The sequence below is a fragment of the Choloepus didactylus genome, chromosome 2 (assembly GCF_015220235.1).
Source record: "Choloepus didactylus isolate mChoDid1 chromosome 2, mChoDid1.pri, whole genome shotgun sequence".
NCBI lineage: Eukaryota > Metazoa > Chordata > Mammalia > Pilosa > Megalonychidae > Choloepus > Choloepus didactylus.
Window position 1 is genome coordinate 247470890 of NC_051308.1, and position 23274 is coordinate 247494163.

Consider the following 23274-nt stretch of genomic DNA (forward strand, 5'->3'; position numbering starts at 1 on the left):
AGGGTGCAGTCATCGCTCCAAACTCCGTGCTCACGATGACTTCGCAAATCTGCAGGCCGCGGCCTTGCCCGACGGGGCGGGGCCCTTCCCTGTCTGCAAGCTGCTTGCGGCCAAAACACCCCCAAGGCAAATTTGGAAAAACATTCGCTCAATTTTTTATAGCAAAATGTTACATTTCATGCGCCCACCCCATCAGCTGGGTGCGCAGAGGGGCCCCCGCCCAGCGCTGCCCCTACTGCCCCCTGCCAGGGGAAGCCACACTCGGGCCACAGCACACAGCGTGGCCTCTCTCACTTTGCCGTGTGAAGGGGTCTCTCCCTGTTCTTAGAAAACGCCCCTTTAAGTGGCTGCGTTTGACGGCCCATGAGTAGTTCAACGTTCCTGTAGTTTTCACCGTCAGCCGGGTCTCCTCCCCAGGGTTCCAAGGACTAGAACTTCGGGGCCTAGGGTCAGGAAACGGCTCCCAGACCCGGGCCCAAGGCAGCGGGGCTGCCCGGAGTGTCCAGAACGCCAAAGGAAAGCATTCGTGGCCAGGTCTGGCGCTGTCCCCTCACCCCTGCCTCTCCCGTGCAGCGGGGGTCTGGACTCAGGCGCTGGGCTCTGATGTGGGAGCTCCAACAGGGTGGTGAGTGTGACACCTCGGGACCCCAGATGAGCCACTGCCCTAGGGGACAGTGAGGACAGCAGGGAGGAGTGGCCAGGGAATGGGGTGGAGGAGGGCGGCTGGAGGGGGCTGCAGAGCCACCTGTGCCGCGGCCCATGTTGGCTGGAGCCAGGACACACCACCTGCCTGGGGCCTCCTGCCCACCAGGTGACACCCACCTGGGCACCTGGCCCCTCCCCCGGCCTCAGGAGAGGCCCCGCCCAGCCCCCCGGCCTGACGGCTATGTTGGGTCACCTGCGGTGCCCTCCCTTGCTGGCCCTGGTTGGACAGGTTTGTCTGGGGGCAAGGCAGGTGGCGGGGGCAGCAGGGAGCTGGGTTCTGGTGGTCAGAATGTTCCAGCACATTCCGAGCCTGGCCTCCATCGGGCCTGCTGAGAAGGTCCCTGATGTGAGTGGGCAACAGAGTGTCCTGGGTCTTCCTGGAGTCCAGACAAGGCTGGAGGTGGTTGGAACTTCCAGAACCTTCCAGAAGGCCACCTGGGCTTGTCGTGGCTCCTTGTGCGACATCGGCTCCATCGTGAACGTCCATGCTCGTGGTGGGGAAGGCGCTGGCCATTTGCCACCTGCTGCCTGCCCTGCGGGGCCGCCCCTGCCCTCACTTTGGCCTGAGGCCACACAGGGGAGGTGAGCGCAGCACCTCGGTGCCAGCTCGGGGCTCCCAGGGCACCCGCAGGCTCAGCCTCCCAGGCTCCATGCCAACCTTTGACCTGTTCCCTGCCCTGCTCCCGGGTCCTGCCAAGGCTACAGGCATGGAGAGGGGCCATGGCAGTGAGGTTCATGCAAAACTGCTGGGGCCAGAGGTCACGGAGCTGAGTGCAGTGGGGCTCCCGGCAAAGGGTTGGGGCACCCCTGGCTTATGCCTGTGTCCTCTCTCCAGGGGCCAGGGGCTGCCCCAGGTGCCGGAAGGGGCCATGCTCTGCCCTTTTCCTGAGGTGGGTGAGCTGCCGCCGAGACCCCCAGGCTGGGGTGGCAGTTGTGGCCGCCTCTGGGAGCTCCAGGGTCTCTCTCTGAAGCGAGTGTCCCTCAGCGTCATCCGCTTGGCCTCCCCGTCCTGCTCAGACCTGTCGGGACCATTCAGGGAGGCTCAGAACATGCCAGAAGCCCCCTGCATCTGCCACCTCTCTCCTCCCCGCTTCACCCCCCAGCAGGCCCCCACCTCCACTGCTGGGCCCCTAGACAGGCAGGTTCCCAGATCCTGGACACCCCGTGGCCCGGGGAACTGGCCGGCCGCACCGTCCTGACCGGGCTGAACCCAGGGCTGGAGCAGCCGCTTCCAGGGGGCAGGGTCCTCTGAGCCTCGGGTCAGGGTGCAACCGGGCAACTCGCCCCTGCCCCCTGCACCAGGCCAACCTCGTCCTGAAACATGGACCAGTTTCCTGGAGGGCAGAGCGGCCCTCCCCAGCCTTGGGGTCCCCAGTAGGGCACGGGGAGCTGAGCAGCCCTTTGAGGACAGGGTGTGACCAGCTGGTTGAGACCGTTGCCCCCAGAGGGCTGACATTTGTCCTGTGGGCCTGGGGCCCCTGCAGCCTCCACAGCCTGGGCTGAGCCCCGGGTCCCGCACGGCCCTCGCCTGCCATGTGGGATTTTGAAAGCTCGCGGAGAACAGCCTGACCCTCCTCTCAGCCTTTCCTCAGCTGTGCCATGCGGGGGCCACGGGCTTCAGAGCACCCCCAGGGGCACCCAGGGCTGGCTGCGCAGAGCCAGAGTAGCTACACAACCCAGTGTTTTGTACAAGTCTGTTTATTGAAAGGATCTTAAAATAGTAATAAGGCTTTCAACATTAACAAATTTTCAGGATATTAACAATATGAAACATTAAGAATTTACTTCAAAAATACAAAGTGTTCTAGATCATTCCAACTTCATGCTGCCGTAGGCCTTGGCTGTCACTTGCTTTTCTGTCTGAGGGACAAACTGCCAGTCTTCTGGTCCAAACCAGGAGGCCCAGCCCAGCTGGCGGGTGGGGAAGGGGCAATGGTACAGGGCTGGGGGGGGCCGAGGCCCGGATACCCTCACCAAACATCAGACGTTGCAGTGCCCAGACAAGGAGCAGGGGGCTGGAGCCAAGGAAGTCCTCGCGAGCCAGACTGGGCGTAGCCGCTGCCTGCAGAGCGAGCAGAGGGCAGCCGTGCCCGGGAAAGGGCAGCCGCGCCCTTCCTGTCCCCGTCAGTTTAACAGGTGAAAAGGCAAAACCCAGAGAAACCAGTGGCCCTTCCCGGGTGGGCTGCCCACCTGCCACCTCAGCGAGAGCCCCTGGCCGGGAGGCAGCCAAGGGTCTCCCCGCCAAGCCATTCAGGCCCCTGCCGCTAACAAGCTTGTCTCGTGCCATCCCGTTACAACTGCAGAATAGAAATGCCAAGTGGCTCTCCCAGGGCCGGGCCCCGGGGGCACTCGGACTCGACACAGTGGTCCCAGCGGGCGCCGGCGCAGAGCACAAATGTAAACGCTGAGCGAGGCTCGGTTCTCCCGAGCGCAAACCCTTCCCCTCTCGGCGCTTCCCAGAAGTGCGCACAATAAAACATGTACATAAGCACTTCGGGAGTTTAAAAGGATCTCTAAAAAGTACGTTCGGGTTTCAGACTTCTGCCAGGGGCTGAAGGGGTAGGAATGTGCGTGGGGTCTGCCCTCTGGCCACGGCGCCTGCCGAGCTGCTGGGGAGGACGGGGGTCCCCGGGGGCCAGGCTGTGGGGGCCGGGAAGAGCCCCACCCAGCATCTCCAGACACCAGCACTGCTCGACGGCACCGGCTCAGGAACTTGAGTCCTGCCCTGTGTGGCCTTGGCGTGGTTTTGGGGGAGAAGGCAGAGGGGTGGAGGGAAGCAGTATGGCAGAGGGAGGGGTCCACTGTGACGCTGACCCCTCCCCTTCGGCCCCGGAGACCCTGAGGACAGCCCCCCAGCTCCCAGGCCGCTTCTCGCTCTGCCAGTTTAGAAATGGGAAAGGAGATCAGATTTAAAACATTAAAAATCAGCTGATTTGGTTGACAAAAGGCAAATCTGGCGTCCTTCCCGGGCTGAGAGGAGGTGGCCAGCAGCCGCCCCGGCGGCCAGGCTGGCTGCCGTGTCCCGGAGGAAGGCGGCCTAGCCCTGCCCAGTGCCCCCGTCGGCGTCCACATCCGTGTCCTCGTCCTCGGGGAAGTGGGACTGCTTCTTCCGCACGTTCCAGTGCAGGCACTGGGCCAGGCTCTCAAACCAGTCGCTCACGGGCTCCCGGACACAGATGGAGGGGAGCGGGTAGCAGGAGGTGGTGATGCTGATGCTGAGGGTGGGGGGCTCAGGTGAGGATGGGGGTTCCTCTCCGGAGAACCAGACAACACCTCAGGGAGCCCACCCAGGTCGCCCTCTGACCCTGGCGGTCCCATGGCTGCTGGATGCACCCCATCTTTGGCCTGTCCCTCTCAAGGGGGATACTGTTGTCTGAGTGACCCTGCACTTCCCTCTGAGCTGAGGAGCAGCTCAGGAAGCTGACCCATGCCCTGAGGAGGCCAGAGGGGACAAGGGTGTCACCCCAATTGCAGACGAGCAGCTGGGAGCACCTGGGGCTGCTCCATGCAGCTGATGACTCGTCTTTGCCGCTGCAGCCACTGGGTGGGCTCACTGGGCACAGCCCAGCCCCGGGATGCCCACCCTGCCCCCGGGCCCCAGCTGGGCCGTGCAGACGCACCTGTCCCCGTGACTGATCTCCTGCCTCCGCCGGCCATCGAAGGACACCCATGCGGTGTTCCTCGCCTCTGGGGACAGTGTGATCTGAGGGGGCAGGGCAGCGGGTCAGAGCCCAGCCTGGAACTGGCCGCGACAGCCAGCAGGTGGGCCCTGGGCTCCCTGCCCGCCCCTGGAGGCCCACTCTGACCTTGAGCTCCACTCCGGCGGGCACCACAATGGGCCGGAAGGACAGTGAGTGTGGGCAGATGGGCGTGAGCATGATGGCTGGCACGTTGGGGTGGATCATGGAGGCCCCAGCTGCAGCCGCGTAGGCCGTGCTGCCCGTTGGGGTGGACACGATCACGCCTGAGGAGTAGGGGCCCGGGGGGTCAGCCACGGCAGGGCGGCCCCATGCCTCGCCCCAGGCCCGCGCACCCCACACTCACCATCGCCCTGCACGGTGGTGATCAGGTGTCCGTCCAGGTAGACGTCCACGTTGGACAGGTAGGAGGAGGGGCCCCTGTCAATCACCACCTCGTTGAGGACCTGTGGGCAGAGGGGCGGCGCTCAGAGGGCGGGAGGCCTGCCGGGTGCCGGGACCCCTGGGTGGGCTCCTGGGTCACACTGGGCTCTCCCTGAGGGGCCCCCGGGGGTCTCGGCCCAGTTGCCGTGTCCCCCCCCACCCCCGTGCCGGGTCACGCCCGCACCTGGTACTGCACAACCTGTTTCCCGGCCTCAGGGTCCAGGCCCGGGGCCAGCACCCCGATACCGCTGACCCCATTCTGGATGGCCGCCGCCTTGCCCCGCAGCTCCTTGGCTACGCGCACCTTCAGCCGGCTCCGCAGGATGATGGCCGCATTTCCTGGAAGCCAGCGGAGGTGGGGGAGGTGCCGTGGGGTGGGACCCCCGCCCATCCCCCTGTGGAGGCGCCCCCTCCGAGGAAAACCCCTGGCAGCATCGCGGGAAGCTCGGGCTTCCGGGTCAGTCCGAAGCGCCCCAACTTTTAAAAGCTGCGCAATGTGCGGCCACAGGTGCCGCCCCGGCCGGAGCACTCACCCTCGATCACCTGCGCCACCTGGGCCTGGAAGTTCTCGAAGTTGAACGGGGTCAGGAAGCCCAGCGACCCCAGGTGGAAGGCCATGACCGGGGGCACGCTGCCCTGGGGGGTGGGGGTGGGGTGGGGGGAGGGGCGTCAGCTCGGCCCCGCCCCCAGGCCCCACGGGAGGGGGGGCAGCCCAGCGAGCCCCGCCCACAGCCCCCCCCAGCTGCTTTTGCAAACGTGCTCAGTTGCCAAACAAGTGAACTGAGAGAGCCGCCTCCGGGCGACCCAGCAGGGCACCGCGAGGCCCCAGCCCCAGGGTGAGCAGAGGCGCAGAGAGCAAACGCTCACAGCCCACACCAAAGCCGCTTCCCACCGCGGGGGCCACCTGGAAGAGCGAGGAGGCGTACAGAAGCGTCCCGTCCCCCCCCAGGCAGATGATGAAGTCTATCTGGTTGGAGATGTCGTCGTAATCTAGGAGACAGACACACGGGCGAGGTCCAGCTGCCCTGTGGTCCGGACCCGGACGGGGCAGGGAAGCAGAGCCCCGGCCCCACCGGCCACGTCAGATCCCCCCGACCCAGCCAGAGGCGCCTCTTCAAGACCCACCTTCCCTGAAGGTGCAAAACTTCCTCTTCACTGGTCCGAAGTTCTCGTCGCTCACGATGGCGGGGTCTTCCAGAACTTTCTTTTCCACATACACAATCATGTTGTTCTCCTAAAAGCGAAGCAGGCCCATGAGCCCTTCAGGCGCCCTTCCTGCTTCGGCGCCCGCTGGGCCTTCTAAGCCGCCAGGAAGCCACAAGAGGTGAAAAGAAACGCTTTTCCTTGGCCGGCAGGCAGCTCTCCGCATGCTTCTCCCACACCGCGCCTGTCCGCCAGGACCCGCTCGGCCTCGGCAGCCTCCCGACCCCCAAGGCTCCCGACCCAGGGGCTAGTGCGGCCTGGACGCGGCCGGAGCCCCTGCGGGTGGCGAGGCCAAGTCGGGCCCCCAGGCCGGGCAGTGGGCGCCGGCCGACACGGCGCCACCCTTCCCGCCGCCCCGTCCCACCGAGCCGGCTACCTCCACGAGGTACTCGCACAGCTGCTTGAAGGGCTGCAGCAGGCCGGCGTCCCGGATCTTCTTGATGACAAGAACGCTCTTGGGACGCTTGTTCCACGTCAGCCGCTGGCTCGCGGGGTCCTGGATGTGCCTTTGTTGGGGGGAGAAGAGCTCACTCCAGGCACCCCTCCCGTGATGGAGAAGGGCAGGGTGCGTGCAGGGCAACGCGGGCTCCGGGAGACGTGGCCTCGGCTCCGGACATGCGTCCCCGACAGCCGCTCGACTCGCTCCACCTGTGCACACTCAACCCAGTGCCCGCCGTCAGCTGCCCCTCCAGGCATGGCCCCACAGCCCGGGGCCCCCCAGGGCGCCCACCCGCAGCCCCTCCCCGCGCAGCCCCGGTCGCTGAGAAGCCTCTTCCAGTTCCTTAAAGACTGTCCCCAGAGGCTCCCTGGGAGCAGAAGGTCACTCAGAGCCACAGAGCTGCCCCCCAGGAGAGCCGGGACCTGCAGCCGCTCCTTCCGGGGCTCCCGGCGCCACACATCTGGGGAGCAGCCTGGGGCTGTGCTTCGGGAACAAGGAGCTCACCTTCCCCGACGTGAGACCCGCCTCCCAGAGCCAGCTGCAGCCACCAGGCAAGGAGCGTCAGGCGCCCCATGGCCACCACACCCGGGCGGGGGGCAAGAAGTGGGGTGCTGGAGAGTGGGGTGCCCACATCAGTGCACAAGCCACGGGGAAACCCGGGGCAGCCCTAGGGGGACGTGGAGCCACGGGGGCCCTCAGTGCTGCCTGGGACGCCCCCTGGGTCGGAGACCACAGCCGCCGCGCCTCGGCTCCAGCCTGCCAGGAGGGCTCTGTGCAGGCCGGCCAGGGCTTCCCTTCCTGGATCCGTCCCCACCCTGAGAAACCTGCTCGCATGGGCCTCGCAGAGGCGCCCGTCTTCTGAGACCATCCGCGGCAGAAGCAAAGGGTGGGCAGCCTCATCCTGTGGGTGCCGACCCTCCCACGTCCCTGCTGATGACACGCTCCACGGCTGCCCAAGCTGCCTGCCCAGGGGGGTGGCCGTTTGTGCCTTGCCAAACAGCAGCAGTAGACACCCCACAAAACTCCCGACCGTGCACCTGCCACTAAAGGCTTAATTCCTGCCTCCTAAAAACTGAAAACGACACAGAATTGTAAAGTGACTTGTTAAAGGTTTTATAAAACGACCAAGTCAAAGAGCTTCCCAAAGTTAAAAATCAAGCTAAATGCAACCTGGGGCTCCTCATCGTCTACACGGCCCCTCTGCAGGAACGCGCAGCCCTGGGGTCCCTCTCGGGAGCGGGCGTCAACCTCAGGTGTCCCGCCCCTGCCACACTGGGCTGGAGAGGCCGCCCCAGGACAAGCGCGGCTGGGAGGCCTGAGGGTGCCGTGTCCCTGGGAGGAGCCCCCAGGCCACCGCCGGAGAGAGTCACGGGCCGGCCGCCATCCAGGAAGGGGCGAGGGCGCGGCTGCCCCCAGGGTCAGCACCCGCGCGTCCCTGCACAGGCCGTGCCAGCCCCAGCTGCCTGGCCACAACCCGGTGACTCACCGCAGGGCCCACCTGGCCACGCCCGAGGAGGCCACAGGGACACCCTTTCCAGACGGGCCTGCAGGGGCCGGGACCCCTGACAGCTGGGCCTGCAGCTTCTGTCTGCTCAGGGGGCCAAACGCAACCTCATATTGGCAACCTCATCCTCAGCTCGACATACGTTAACAACACGTGCTCCTGGTGAAAACTTCAGGCAATAAAGAAAAGCCCCTCGCCATGGACCCTCTGCGACATCTTACTTTCGAGCATTAGTGGGAAAAGTTAAGCTAAGCCATGGCCACTCCCACCCTGTACGAGGCCCGGGAAGGGGGTACAGGCACACGTGGCCCCCGGAGGCTAGGGTCCCGCCCGACCCCACAGGTGACGGCAGGGCAGGCCCACCTCGGGGGGCAGCCCCAGCACACCCCTGCCTGCCTCAGCCGTTTCGTGGGGCAGGAGCTGGGTGCTGACCAGGGCCGCAGCCCCTGGGCCGAGCCGGGGTGACGGGAGAGTGGGCCCAAGCTGAGCAGCTGAGCCAGGCCAAGGGCAGGTGTGGGAGGCAGGGGCAGGGGCTGCCGCTACCCCCAAACTGACTGATGTGGAAACAGCTCAGAGGGTAGCGGTGAAGGCCCGGGCTGCTCAGCAGACCCGCAGGCACCGGCCTGGTGTCCCGGCCAGCGTGTGCGCCCCACTGCGTGCCTGCAGACACCCCCAGACGCCCCTCACCGACCAGCCAAGCACGGACTGGCCGCTGCCTTTTCCTCCGTAGAACGTGGAACTTTCCGCTGCTCCCCAAGCCCCACGCCTCACGACGCCCTGAGAGGTGAAACCCGGCCCCGCACCACACGCAGCACAGGCCGTGCTGCCGGGGGCGAAGAGGACGTGCACAGGCTGCAAAACAAGCATCGGAGCTGAGGCGGAATTCCAGATTCGTAAACAGAGCACCTCTAGAAGACGATCACTTGAGCACTTTTTCCATAAAACACAAACCGCAGCTCAGCCATGACACAGCACGGGAACCCTGCCTGGACCCCTGGAACTGCGACGCCGAAGATCAGGGGGACGGTGAGATGGCACCAGTCACTTGTTTGTCCGGGCACGGCTGTGACTCCACAGAGGGCCGGGGCAGGGCCGCCAAGACAGAACCGGTGTAAACGAGCGAACTCAGACGGAGAAAGCCCGAGGAGGCGTCTGTGTTCGTGGAATAACGGAAGGAGAAACAAACTCCAGCCACCAGGCTTGCCAGGGGGAGTACAAGCAGCTTTTCCCATAGAGCATTTTACTGCTAAACACACAACAGTGTCCTTAAGCCTCTTCGGCTGTCGGCCTTCGGCTCTGCTGTGGCCACGTCACGGAGCCCGGCGGCCCCGGGGGGACGTGTCCCCGGCCGCTCGCGCGCAGCAGGACGCGGCTTTCCTGCTCCAAACCCCGAGACCACGTCCTCTGCGCTCTGAACCTCAGGGTGCTCTCACAGCAACAACCCGACAGCCCCGGCCCCCCGGCACTCACATGATGGTCTGGGGGTTCTGCAGCACGCAGGCCTTCGGTCCGAACGTGGTCACCGGGCATGGCCCGTGCAGAGAGCGCGTCCTCCTGCAGGGAGAGGGCACAGGCGGTCAGTGGTCACAGTCAAGGTGGCGGGGGGCACAGGTGGACAGACAGGGAGCCCCTCAGCCCACGAAGGGGAGCTGGCTCCCAGGTGCCCGCGTCCCTGCCTGCCCGCGCTCCAGCACAGCGCCCGGCACCCTGGGGAAGCACAGAACGCCTGGGAATGAGCACCCCATGAGAAGAGCTCCCAAGCCAGTGTGGGTTTTCGGGTGCCACCCCAGAACAACCGAACACGACGGTGGGGGTGAGGCTGGGAATCTGAATTTGTGGAAAACGCCTCCCAGTGACTCCGTGGGATCTGCAGAAACACCCCTAAATAAAGGAGAGCAGATTCTAACAAAATCGTTCCACCGAGCTGTCTGACGCTGGCTGAGCAGCCTCGCAGACCAAGCCCAGGGCTCTGACCCCACGTCCCGCCTGGCAGCTCGGGGGACACGGAGCTGGGGACCACGTCTGCCACCATGCAGGATGGAAGCTTCAGCCTGCAGCAGGCCTGGGAGGGTCCCACAGGTGCAACATCCACATGCAAAAACCAGTGGCATTTCTGTACACTAGCAATGAACAATCTGGGAAGGAAATCAAGGAAAACATCCATTTACAATAGCAACAAAAAGAATCAAACATCTAGGAACAGAAGCAACCAAGTATGTAAAGGACTTATGCACAGAAACTATAAAACAATGCTGAAAGAAATCAAAGAAAACAAACAGGACATTCTGTGTTCATGGATCAGAAGACTAAACGTTGTTAAAATGTCAATTCTATCCAAAATGATTTAAGATTCAATACATTCCCAATCAAAATTTCTATAGCCTACATTGCAGAAATGGAAAAGCCCATCATCAAATTTATATGAAAAGGTAAGGGGCCTTGAACAGCCAAAAACATTTTGAAAAAGAATGAAGCTGGAAGACCAAAACATCCCAATTTCAGAACTTATTACAAAGCTACAGGAAACAAATCAGCATGGCATTGGCACAGGACAGACACACAGACCAAGCTCAGCAAAAGTCCCTCATGTCCATGGCCTACGATTTTACACGTGGTGCCAAGTCCACGGGGACAGAACTGTCTCTTCAACAAACGGTGCTGGGTGAAATGGAGACCCACCTGCAAAAGAATGGAGGGCACCCCTACCCTTTCACCATATACAAAAAGGAACTGAAAATGGATCAAAGAGCAAACCATGAAACTCCTAGAAGAAAAATGTGCTGGTCTGAAACCGTACGCACCGCAGAAAAGCCTGATCCTGAAGCTAACCAGCTCCTGTGGGGTGAGCCACTGTGAGCAGGAGCCGCTGGCGAGGCTACCTCAGTGACCGTGCGGCCCAGCTCACCCAGGCGGACTCGCTCCTGTTACGGGAGCCGGGAGTCCTTTACAGAATGAATTCAGACAAAGAGGGAGAGAAAGCCACGAAAGCAAGATGGGAGCAAGGAAACCAGGAGGAGGCGGAGGCTGACAGATGACACGCGCCCTCCCACGTGGCGGAGGAGCCCAGGGTCGCCGGCAGCCGGCCTCCGGGGGGAAGGTCTCACCCTGACGACACCTCGACTCTGCCGTTTTCACCACCTCAAAGCTGTAAGCTTGTGAGCGGATAAGCTCCCGATGTTAAAGCCGGCCCACTGCAGGGGACGGTGCTTCCAGCGGCCAGAAAACTAGACCAAAGCCGCAGGGACGCACCTTCGGGACCCCGCCGTAGGCAACGGTTCCTTAGACTCTCACTAAGAGCACGAGCAACAAAAGAAAACACAGATAAACGGGACTTCACCAAAATTAAAAACTTTTGTGCATCCAAGGACTCTGTCATGAAAGTAAAAAGAACCTACAGAATGGGAGAAAATATTCGGAAAGCACATACCTGATAAGGGTTTAATACCCAGAATATAAAAAGAAATCTTGCAACTCAACAACAAAAAGACAACCCAATTTAAAAATGGGTAAATGATTTGAAGAGACATTTCTCCAAAGAAGATAAACAAACGGCCAGAAAGCACACGAGAAGATGAAATGTCAATCGAAGCCACAGCGAGCCACCACGTCACACCCGGAACGGCCGCTGGTGAGAAACTGAAAACCACGGGTGCGGGAGGAGGGAGCAGACCCTCGTCCCTGGCTGGTGGGGACGCTCGCGGGTGCAGCCGCCGGGGAAGGTGGCCCGCTGCTCCTCGCTGCCCTACGAGAGACCCCGTGGGGCAGGCAGTCCCACCGCCTGAGGGCCCGGAAGAGGGACCGCACCAGCGAGCACAGCTTTGTGCACAGAAATGGCGCAGGGCGGGGCGGGGTGAGCAAAACCTGTCCTTCCTGCACGCCAGCAACTCCTTCAATAAAAGATGAATTAAAAGCCACAACACAAACAAAACCTGGGAGTGACCGTGTATCCCAAGGCCACTGCTCCGTGCTGCACACTGCGCCTCTCCTGCACACGGGTTTCGCAGTGACTTTTTGCACACTTTCCTCTTGCCACTCTCTGGGTGAAGAGCCATCTCGTCTGGTTAAGACTACACGCTTTTTAAAGTATTTTTTAACCAGAAGCAGGGTTCCTATCCCATGCACACTGTGTAGCTGTGACCCCTGACGTGGTGACGCCACGGTGGCTTCGGCCTAAACCCAGCATTTTGGTTGTTACGGGATCTGAGGAGCAGCCCAGGGGCTCCCAGGGTGTCAGGCTGCCTTCACTTCCACACCCACACACTGCTGCCCAAGCGCTGGGCAGGACAGCACCCTGCGAGCATGCTGCAGCCAGTGCAGGAGTGCAGGGTGTGGGTGTGAGGTGTGGGGGTGTGGGTGTGCAGAGCTGTGGGTGTGAGGTGTGTAGGTGTGTTGGTGTGCAGGTGTGTGTGTGTGTGGGCACGCAGGCATGAAGGTGTGCAGGCATACAGGTGTGTGGTTGTGAGGTTCTGTGTGGGTGTATGAGTGCAGGGGTGTGGGTGTGCAGGTGTGTGGGCATGTGGTTGTGCGTGGGTGTGCAGTTGTGCAGTTTGTGTGGGCGTGCGGCTGTGCAGGTGTGTGTGGGCACGTGGTTGGGCAGGTGGGTGTGTTGGTGTGCAGGTGTGTGTGTGGGCGTGCGGCTGTGCAGGTGTGTGTGGGCGTGTGGTTGGGCAGGTGGGTGTGTTGGTGTGCGGGTGTATGTGGGCGTGCGGCTGTGCACGTGTGTGTGTGTGTGCGCGGCTGTGCAGGTGTGTGTGTGGGCGTGTGGCTGGGCAGGTGGGTGTGTTGGTGTGCGGGTGTGTGTGTGGGCGTGCGGCTGTGCAGGTGGGTGTGGGCGTGTGGTTGGGCAGGTGGGTGTGTGGGTGTGCGGCTGTGCACGTGTGTGCGGCTGTGCAGGTGTGTGTGTGTGGGCACATGGTTGGGCAGGTGGGTGTGTTGGTATGTGGGTGTATGGGCGTGCGGCTGTGCAGGTGTGTGTGGGCGTGTGGTTGGGCAGGTGGGTGTGTTGGTATGTGGGTGTGTGGGCGTGCGGCTGTGTAGGTGTGTGTGGGCGTGTGGTTGGGCAGGTGGGTGTGTTGGTGTGCGGGTGTGTGTGGGCGTGCGGCTGTGCACGTGTGTGTGGGCGTGCGGGTGTGCAGGACGCCTCACCCCTCCCAGGAAGAGGACAGGGACGTGCCTGTGTGCGGGCCCCAAATGGCCATCCCTTCGTGGCCCTCTTTGGTTGCTGGGCAGCAGAGTGAGGGGCCACCAAGGCGGGGTCCTGGCCCCCCAGCTTCTATGGAGCGGAGATGCTTCCTCCCGAGCCTGCTCTTGTCCGACTCGGAAGCCAGATGTGTGCCAGCCTGGCACAGGGAGCCCCGAGAAGCAGGAGGCAGCCGGGGTCCCCCAGCCCGCCCGGGGCCACGTGCCCGGCCAGCGCCCTGCAGCCCCCTCCCGTCCTTCCCCTGCGCGGAGTGTCGCACTCCTCAGAATTTAGATGGACAGAGAGGTGTTACCCAACAGGAGTGTTTGTCACGTTTCTGGAAATCGGGGGACGCGAGGGGCCCTGCTGGCCATACCTGAACTCCTTGGTGCTCCCCGGGGCGGGCGAGGCGGACAGGCTGCGGGACTTGGCCCGGCCCCGCAGTGGGGGGGTGCAGCCCCAGTCCTCGCCCCCGTGGCACGCGGAGCAGCGGAGCGAAGCCGGCTCGGGGCTCAGCTCTTTACTCATGGTGATGCTCTCCTGCTCCATCCCCAGGGCCAGGAAGTGGCAGCTCCGCTCGGAGAAGCACCGGCGCCTTGATGCAACGAAACAAAAGAAAGTAAATAAATGCACGTGCATGTACAGTGATAACACAGACACATATATCCCTTTCCTCAAGGGAAACGTGGCTTTATTTCATTCACCAAAGTACTCTGAAACAGGATCCTTCCATCCCTAAAGTGTCATACAGATAGGGCACACGTGTCCTGGGGCTCAGGCTCCTCTCCCGCAGGGCTCCCGCACAGAGGATCGGCTGCTGCGGGGGCAAGTAAAGGAGTCCCTCCCTCGGGCTCAGGGCCCTGCTCCCGGCGAGGCCGGCTCTAGGAACTCACCGCTGCACCTACAGCTGTCACCGACGCCTGCTCTTACTTCTGCCTTCAGCTTTTCCATAAACAACACCCTTGCTAGCCCTACGGCCAAATCCAATCCCCAATTCCTGCCTAAACGTGCTCCCACACGTGCTCCCTGCCTCGGTAGGTCGCACCTTTGCTTGCCACACTCATCCCAACTCAGAGGGGCCTGAACGTTCTCCGTCCTGCTCGAGGAGCCCCAACGCGGGTCCCCAGGCCCCCGTTCCCGCCCTGCGCTGCCTGCCGGCCACGCCGCCCCTCGAGCCATCCACCTCCTGCCCCAGGCTGGCCTGGCACCCTCTCCCCCTGCTTGACATCACCTCCCCCAGACTCGCGGGGGGCCACGGCGGAGATGAGGCCCGGGGACTGGCGGGGGTGTGCCCACATTTGGGAGATGCTGTGGAGGGCGGGCACAGCGGCCAGGGCTCCAGGACCCGGGCCCCCAGCGAGCCACGCGGAGGACGAAGGTGAGGACCCGGCTGCGGGGGGCCCGAGCGGCAAGAGGACGAGTGTACGGCCCGGGCATGGCCCCGGGTGGCAGAGTCAGGCTCCGTGAGTGGGAGCAGCCCAGAGAGCAACGTCCTCCTCAGTGCCTCGCGGGTAAGAGCCGCCCAGAGAAGAGGGACCCACACCTGGCCCGGCTGTCTACCCCGCGTGCTGGCGCCAAAGCCACCCCGTGCCCCCCGGGGGGCTCCCATCGTCCCTGAGCTCACCACGGCCCTGGCAGGCCCTCTTCCTTATGTGTGAATTTTCATTTTTAACCTGCAACCCCCAAGGAGCACAAGGACATGGCCCCACCTGAGCTGGGGCACCGCCAGCCGGCGTCTCGCACCCATTTCCTTTCCAACAGTGATCCCTCTGAACCTGCGCCCACAGAACACGCTTTTCCCTCCCGGAGCACGTTGCTACGGCCCGTCCCCACTGGCGGAGAGGAAAACCGGGCCAGAGGTCACCTCCCCTGCCCGGCCAGTCTTCCCTCGGTCAGGGAGCTGCAGACCAGCTCCAGCCGGGTGTGCCCTCCGCGAGGACGCCGCAGGCGTGAACCCACACGCGCCCAAGCCCAGCGAGCTCAGTGTTTAAAAGCCACCTACAGGTGGACGGCAGCCAAAGCCAGCCTGAAGTGTATTCACTGAAACACAACAAAAAAGGACTTAGTCACATTAGACTGAATCGGAACCCTCAAATGTGAACTCGTGATCTTAAGAGGCCCTGGCTACCCAGGAGGGCGTGAAAAACAAGCAGACAAACCAGGCTCGTCCAACGCGTCAACACAAGCACCGCGTTTTGGTTTTGTGTCTTATTCTCAACTAAAAGCTACATTGAAGACATCCCGTGTCGAGTGAAGCCAGCCGGACACAAAAGGACAAACGCCACACGATCCCACTGATACGAAATGACTCGAACTGCAAATTCACAGTCCGAGGCAGGACACAGGTTTCCAGGGCCCGGGGGTTGGGGGTGAGGACTTTGTGTCTGGGGCGATGGTGGCGCTTTGGCGACGGAGGGTGGCAATGGCGGCAACATTGCAAGTGGAATTAAGGGCACTCAGTTGTTTGGTTGAAAGTGGTTCAAATGGGAAATGTCATGTTGTACATAAATTACCACAATAAAAACAAACACAGGACGGTACAGCACAGTGAGCCGCAGTATAAACCATGGGCCACAGTTAATGATATGACAACGTCAGTTCATCAACTGTAATAAATGTGCAACCTAATGCAAAAGTTATTAACAGGGAAGTTGTGTGTGCTGGGGGGTTGTTAAATGGCAACTCTGTGCCCTCTGCATGATTTCTCTGTAAAAAAAAATAATAATAAAAATTCATTCATTCATTTTTCAAAAAAGCAACTACAGCTACCGAACTGGTGCCAACCGATTCCACAACCCGGCTTAGATCGGCTTGTCGCCAAAAAGGGCAAGAGAGCCAGCGGAGTCCATGAAACCTTCACAAAGGAAATAATTACCAAAAACTGGAACAACGAGGTCTGAGGAAAAAAAGAGCCCATAAGGGAAGGTCAACAAATTGTATAAAAAAATTGGTTGTCGCAAAGAAGGAACAGAATAAAAGATGATTAGCTTCCAGCTAATTTTCGTGGGAGTCAACTGTCTGCACCCGAGGCCGTGCTCCTTCTGCCCCCACACACCCACCCAGGGGTGCTCGCACGTGGAGCAGTCCAGTCGGAGCTGAGCCGGGCCGGGGAGGGGGGGCGCGCAGCCGCGATCATGGTGGCCAGTCGGCGGCGCAGATGGCCTCAGCCACGGCCAGACTAGCCCAGTGCCCTGCGCCAATGTGCCCCCGGCGTTGGGTGTGGCGGAGGCTGAGGCTCGGGTGGGCTGGGCCAGGGTGAGTGGCTGGGCAGCCCAGAGGCCACACAGGCCCTGGGAGCACAGATGACAGCGCAGCCCCAGTCTCTCGTCTTCTGGAAAGAAGGCCTCTGACTTAGTGCCTTCTAAATTAAAATCAGGTCCTATCATGGTAACTTAAGTTTCCAAAAATACCTAAGACCGGTAATGGATTACAGAACTTTGGCCAAACAAAACTTGACGACCATGCAAGGTAAGCTGTACCAGGTTGCAAAAAGCTAGAATCAAGGTGACAGGGCTTAAAAAGTCCCACTGGATTAAGGGAAGCTAAAAAACGAATAAAATAGACACGGAAGGCTCAGCACGCAGCTCCATAGCGGGAATCTCTCGAAGGCACGTGTGTCCCGTGCCAACTCAGGTCCAGCGGCCATCACAGAACACGCAGCGGAGCCAGCCTGCCGGAGCTGTAACCCCAGGAAACACGGAACCCTCTCGCCTCCAAGAAGGCACAGAAGCAGACACCCAGTGAGGCTATTACAGCCTGAGGAGATAAAGAGAAGAAAGGAATCAAACCCTATGAGGCTGACATTTTCAAAAGGCTCAAGTAATTATTTTTATAATTACTGAATTTTATGTATTTTGCTTGATGTTATGGGTAACATTCAAAAGACAAATTATTCTATGTAATTTTAGTATAAATGGTTGAAAGAAACTTGTCATGTTTGTAATCAATGCTAAAAGTTTAATTTGCTAAGTTTTACTAACTAAAAAGTTAAAGTTTGTCACCGAACAAAGTAGTCCCAAAGGCCTCCCTCCATGCACTGAGCCCCCTGGAAATAGAATAAAAGCCTCCCACCCAACGCAGCATTCCTGGTCCACACGTCTCCACACTACCTACGCCCAAGTCACTTTCCAACAACTCTGCGCACTCCTCCTGGGGAAAGGAGTGAGTGTAATTCATTCCACAGCTAAACAGGTAGGTGATACTGCCTCAGCTTTCACTTTTACTTCAAGAATTGTATTACAGAGTCTTACGGTAACACTTTGTACTATCCTAAATATCCTTAATACATTCATGATACATAATTTTTAAAAAGAATAAAACCAATCGCCAAGTAGGGTTTATTCCAGGAATGCAAGCTGGCTCAATATTCAAGAAAAAATAAATCAATCAATGAAATCCAACACATCAAAAAGCATTTGCAAAATTCAATTATTCGTGATAAACATTCTCAGCAACTAGGAACAGAAGGGAACTTTCTCAACTTGCTAAAGAGCATCCACAAAAAAACTAAGCTTCATCATACTAGACGACGAAAGACCAAATGCCTGACCCCTCAGCCCGGGAGCAGGCAAGGCGGCCCCGCCGCCCCCACTCAGTAGGGCCGCAAGTCCCAGCCACGCGGCACGGCCAAACCAGGTGCAGCCAAAACGAAAAACAAGACCGTTCACTGTCGCTTTAAAAAAAGAAACACTTAGAGACATAAACCTAACAAGACATGTATAAGATCTGTATGCTGAAAATTATAAAACACTGATGAAGGAAATGAAAGAAGATTTATGAGAACGGCGAGGTGGACATGTTCCCAGACTCCGCTCAGTATAGATGTCGGTCACCTCACCTGGACCTACAGGTCTAACTCCCATCTGTCCAAATCCCAGAGCTTCTGTAGATACAGACGTGCTTATCCTAAAATTTATATGGAAAGGCACAGAGACTAGGAATAGCTAAACCAACTTAAAAAAAAAAAAAAGCAGCAGCAGCCACGGAGATGAGTCATTCTGATTTCAAGACTTACTCTCTGGCTGTAGCAATCAACACTGCACGGTGCAGGTGGGGTCAGACAGGAGCTCAGGGGAACAGGAGAGAGAACTCAAGACATGGGCTCACACAACACACCCGAACGATTTTATCAAAGTTACAAAAGCAGTTCAGTGGAGGAAAGAGCCTTTTCAACAAATTGGGCTGGAGCCATTGGACATCCATAGGTAACACAATGAACTTCAAACTGAACCTCACATCTTACACAAAAATTAGCTCCAAATAGATCAGAAAATTAAAGGTAAAACATAAAGGTAAATCTTTGGGACTTAGGGCTAGAAAGAAACTTCTCAGACACAATCCATAAAAGAAAATAAATCAATAAACTAGACTTCAGTAAAATTAGAAACTTTTGCTCTGTGGAAGACTCTTGTTAAGAAGGAGGAAAAAAAACAAGCTACAGACTGGGAGAAAATATTTGCAAACCACATAGCCAACAAAGGACTTGTATCCAGAATATAAAAAGAACTCTCAATAGTAAGAAAATCAACAGCAAAAAAAACAACAACACAGTTAGACAAGAGGATATACAGATGATTAACAAGCACAAGAAAAGATTTTCAATCTCGTTAGCCATTAGGTCATGCAAATTAAAATCACAGTGAGATATCGCTACACATCCATCAGAACAGCTGAAATTAAAATAGTGACTACACTGAAAGCTGGGGAGGTTGCAGAAGAACTGGGTGACTCCTACATTTCTTGAGGGAATGTAAAATGGTACAGCCACTCTGGAAAACAGTTTGGTAGTTTCTTACAAAACAAAGCATATGACCCAGCAATCGTACTCTTGGGCATTTATCCCAAAGAAATAAAAACTTCTGTTCACATAAAAACCTGTATGTGAATGTTCACAGCAGCTTTATTTGCAATAGCCAAAAAGTGCAAACCTAAATGTCCTTTAGTGGTAAACAGTTAAACAAACTGTGGTACAACCATACAATAGAATAGTACTCAGCAATGAAAAGCATGAAATTATTGATTCAAGCAGAAATTTGGGTAGATTTCAAGGACATTATGCTGAGTGATAAAAGCCCATCTCACTAAGTCACATCCTACATGACTCCATTTACCCAACGTTCTCAAAGTGGTGGCCAAGGGGCACGAGCAGCGGCGGCTGCTCCGGAAGGGAGCACCTAGCAGGGCTTTTGTACAGAGGGACACCCTGTCTTCCGATGGTGGCAGGGGTCGCGTGACTGGACACGTGGGATGCGACTGTACATAGTCGCCCACATTCACATACGTCGAACGTGGGGAAATCCCAGTAGTGTGTAGTTCAGTTAACACTGTGCTTCCCACAGGGCTCCTGGGGTTGCTATTGCACTGTCGTCATTCAAGAGCACCACTGGGGGAAGCCGGGCAAAGGATCCAGAGGCCTCTCTGCACTGTGTTTACAACTTCCTGTGGGTCTATAATTATTTCAAAATAAATAATCAAAAAGGATGAACCAATCAAAATGACAAATGACAAATGCATAACTCGTATCTTCTGCTGCTGGCATTTTACTAGTAGCTCTGTTAACATGTGCTTGCAAAGACCCACTTGCTGATTAAGCAGTGAACTAATTTATAAAATGATCATATTAAACAGGAAAGCCAACTTAACAGCGAATCAGGATGGCATTTCATTAAGATTTCCTTGATCTGTTAACTACCCTAGAAGACACATTTCTCACTCCTCCCAAGTGAGCTCAAACTCCTGACAGCATGGGTCCAGTTTTAAACAACTTCTGCGTTCGGAAGTTTAATTAGAAAGTCATACAAACACAAATACAAACATGGTACATTTAATATCCTGTGTGGGCAGTTAGTCAACATTTGTTGAAATAATGAACGAAAAGGAAAGTTTAGTGACAGAAATGGGAAAATGCGCAACCTCGCTAGTTAACAATGAGTTGGGGAAAAAGTGCCTTTTAAATTACCTACCCCAGGGCTGGTGAGCACATGATGAAAGCACGCATTCACACAGCTGCTGGCATATCAGTCGAGAAAGAACTTTTGGAAAGTTCTATGGCAATATGAATCGAGAGCCACCAGAAGGCCCCTCGGACCCAGGGAGGACGGCGCTGAAGGGGATTTACAAAGATGAGGCCCCCCAGGGCCGCCCAGGATCAACGCTGTCCTTTTGCACCGCACGCCCAGGAGCGGCGACCCCGCGTCCCTCCCGAGCCACCATCACCCTTTCCCTCTGAACACGCTGCACCCGCCAGAAGAATCCGCACACTTACTTGTGTCTATTCACTTGTCCCCGTGCACTATTAGGCGCAATCGGGGGCTGGGGAGTTCAACGAGAGCCACCAGCTCCAACAACAGTGACAGAGCCGTCATTGATACCGGCCTGTCCAGGGCAGCCAAAGCCACGGTGCCCGTCGACAGGTGCAGAGGGTGAGAAAATGAGGCGGTTGCAGGGGGACCCCCGCAGGTGAAAGAGCCCCTTCCGCCCACCGCACACTCCCGCCCGGCCTCAGCCCGCGAGCTGGGGCTCCCTCCTGCTGTGGAACTACCCTCGGCTACCGGAGAGTCATGATTTGAGGTAATGAAGAGGCAGGGTCATCAACTCCTACACACAAAAAATCCACCAGCTTGGTTCCCCAAGTTAAACCTACCTTTTCTCAAGCACTAAATTCAATGAAACAAATGCCATTGTTTTCTGTTTTATTTAATTACCAGCACCACATTCCTCCTATTTGCCAGCCACCTGCACTCCATGAGAATTGCTGCTTGTAACTCCAGCTGTCTGGCGACACTTGCTATTATTATTTCTGAATTAAACAGAGTTTTGTGCCAGCCTGGAAATCTAACCACGTACAATTGTTTCCAGGAGGAAAAGCTGTTGAAGAACCACAAAGCAGCGTGGCCACAAAAGTTTAGCAACATAGACCCACTTGTTATTTGGGAATTGTCTACATATAAAGACCAAAGGGCCTACAGGGAGCTTCTCCTGTGAGTTCAGAGGAGAAAAAATACCAACATCTTGACTGTCCATCTCCACATGACACTACTGTGTTAGGTGTTGTATTGGCACCTGTCTCTGTCCTCAAAACCCTTGGAATCGGGGTGGTGACACCATGATGTGGCTACAGAAGTTGGAGAGGAAAAGGATGCGAGTGCCAAATTCACTACCAGCAGCAGAAGCCGGGTGGGGCCGGAATTCTCCAGAGACTTGGGCAGCAAAGATTCTGGGGGATGTCCCCTTGGAGTCATCCAGCAAGACTATAAAATAACTTATTAAGGCAAACCACGCCAGGCTCAGGCGAACCAGGGATCCAGCTGGGGGAGAGGGGACGAGACGCAGGAAACAGTTTTGAAATGTTTTCCCATCAAGGGCCAAGGTGAATGAGTAAGTTTTAAACTGGAAACACAGTGCCTTCCCAAACCAGACGAGAAGTCCAAGAAAAAGGAGCTTGTTCTTGCGAACCACACCAAGGGGCCTCTGGGTGCCGGGGAAGCCCCGGCCTCGGGCGAGCAGCAGGCCCGCGGCTCCCCAGGCGGCTCCCGGGACGTGCTCGCGCGGGGCCTCCCCCGGCCCCTCCGAGCCCCGCGGCTGCGGACCCCTCCCCGCTCAGCTGCGCTCCAGCAGGTGCCAAGGGCGCCCCGCCAGCCCCGCCGCCCCCGCCGCCCCCGCCGGGCCCGCGTTCCCAGGTGCGCTCCGGGCCGGGACAGGCGCGCCCAGCGCGGGAGGAGGGCGGCGCGGCCGGGGCCCGGGCTGGTCGGCCCGGCGGACACTCACCGCTCGCCGCCGCGGACGCCCGCGGGCGCGTCTACATGCCCCGCCGCGCCCCGGCCCCGCCGCCGCCGCTACCTGGCCCTGGCCGCCGCGGCCGCCGCTGCCCCATGGCCGCCCCCACAGCGGCGCCGGCGACCGCCGAGCAGCAGCAGCGCCGCCGCGGCCCGGCCCCAGCGCGCAGGCGCGCCCCGCACGCATGCGCCCCGCGCCCGCCCGCGCCACGCTCGTGGGGCCGCCGCGCCGAGCCGCCCGCCCCGACGGGAGCCCCGGGAGCCTCGCGGCGGGAAGGGCCAGGGGCGCGCGGCGGCCGGGACGGGAGCGCCTCGGGGTGGGGGGCCCGGAGGGGGCACAGCAGGAGGGGGCAGCGACCCGCGGCGGGAGGGGCCCGGAGGGGCGGTGTCCGAGAGGCAGGGGCGGCCGGGGGCGGCCCGAGGAGGGGTCGGGAACCGCCGGCTGCGCCCACCCCGACGGCGGCGGCCTCCCGGGCGCTGCACTCACCTCGCGGGCTCCGGCGGCCGCGTCGCAAATGCGCCTCCCGGGCCCGGGCGGTGACCCTCGCCCCCAGCGCGGGCGGGCTGCCAGGCGGGCGGGGCGCGGGAGAGGCGACCCAGAGCGCCGGCAATCGGGTGATGCCGAGCGCGAGACCGGGCGTACGATGGGCACGTTCTGGGAGCCACGACTGGGTCCCAGCGGCTGCGACAGAACCGCGCCGCCCGCGGGGCCAGTGGGGACGGGAGCCCGTTTCCAGTTCCAGGGGGGCCGCCTCTGCGTCCTCCGCGGGGCACCCGGCAGCGGCGGGACCCTGCGCCCACCGGGCCTCAGAGGCGCTGCCTGGGTCTCCAGCCTGGCAGGACGGGGCCGCGGGCGTCTGGGCCCGGCTCCTGCGGGGTGACTCGTGCTGGAGGACCAAGAAGGGGTAGAAAGGGCCGCGGTCACAAGGCCACAATGGCTCTGGGAGCCTGCGGCCTCCCCGGGCCGGGCAGGGACAGGCTCTCCTCGGGCTGGCCTGGTGGTGCCCACCGTGAAGGGGGCAGGTGGCCCAGCCCCCACTCTGGTCTCTGCTGTAAACTGAGGCAGCAAGGTCACCGGGAGAGGTGCAGCGGGCCGTCACTTTCAGATGTCTTTTCGCTTTGTACAAACCTGTCTCCCGACTTCGTGGTGCGCCCCTTGACACGGAGCCCCTGGCCTGGGCATGTGGAGCCGAGTTGTGCCCCCATTACCTGCTATCGCAGCACCCGGGCGGCGCCAGGCGAGAGCGCAGGGAGCACCTGGAGGACGCCTCTGCCGTGCCCTGCCCACTGGGTGGGGGCCGGGGGGAACTTGGGGGATTTCTCAAGCCCTGCAGCTGGCCGGGCCGGGT

The 23274-nt window shown here is 59.5% G+C and overlaps 2 protein-coding genes across 5 annotated transcripts in view; one reads left to right on the top strand and one right to left on the bottom strand.

Moving 5' to 3' along the window:
* LOC119528115 overlaps positions 1-3183 on the top strand; it is a 4141-nt gene extending 958 nt beyond the window's left edge. For both annotated transcript variants that reach the window (XM_037828807.1, XM_037828806.1), the window contains exon 2: positions 418-3183. In XM_037828807.1, coding sequence (XP_037684735.1) covers positions 1191-1904 — 714 coding nt within the window. In that variant the 5' untranslated portion in view covers positions 418-1190 and the 3' untranslated portion in view covers positions 1905-3183. The remainder of the gene's footprint in view (positions 1-417) is intronic.
* Positions 2386-23180, bottom strand: NADK (NAD kinase). Of its 3 annotated transcripts, none has more exons than XM_037828796.1 (12): positions 23055-23180; positions 13528-13746; positions 9443-9526; positions 6406-6535; positions 5952-6060; positions 5731-5816; positions 5360-5462; positions 5011-5165; positions 4750-4849; positions 4512-4669; positions 4326-4408; positions 2386-3920 (listed from the first exon to the last, which is right to left on the bottom strand). In XM_037828796.1, the coding sequence occupies exons 1-12, from the start codon at positions 23129-23131 to the stop codon at positions 3743-3745; spliced, it is 1482 nt and encodes a 493-aa protein (XP_037684724.1). In that variant the 5' UTR covers positions 23132-23180; the 3' UTR covers positions 2386-3742. The 3 variants fall into 3 exon arrangements, with proteins under 3 accessions (XP_037684724.1, XP_037684726.1, XP_037684725.1); XM_037828798.1 differs by lacking the exon at positions 23055-23180 and adding an exon at positions 22413-22695; XM_037828797.1 differs by lacking the exon at positions 23055-23180 and adding an exon at positions 21918-21990.
* Positions 23181-23274: the final 94 nt, after the last annotated feature.

Excerpts from the sequence above, each read along its gene's own strand:
- NADK (XM_037828796.1), bottom strand. The coding sequence starts at position 23,131 with ATGGGGGCACAACTCGGCTCCACATGCCCAGGCCAGGGGCTCCGTGTC. Across the intron at positions 5,463-5,730 it reads ACGCCTCCTCGCTCTTCCAG|GGCAGCGTGCCCCCGGTCAT; the intron begins GTGGCCCCCGCG and ends CCCACCCCCCAG. Across the intron at positions 3,921-4,325 it reads GAGATCAGTCACGGGGACAG|CATCAGCATCACCACCTCCT; the intron begins GTGCGTCTGCAC and ends CCCCACCCTCAG.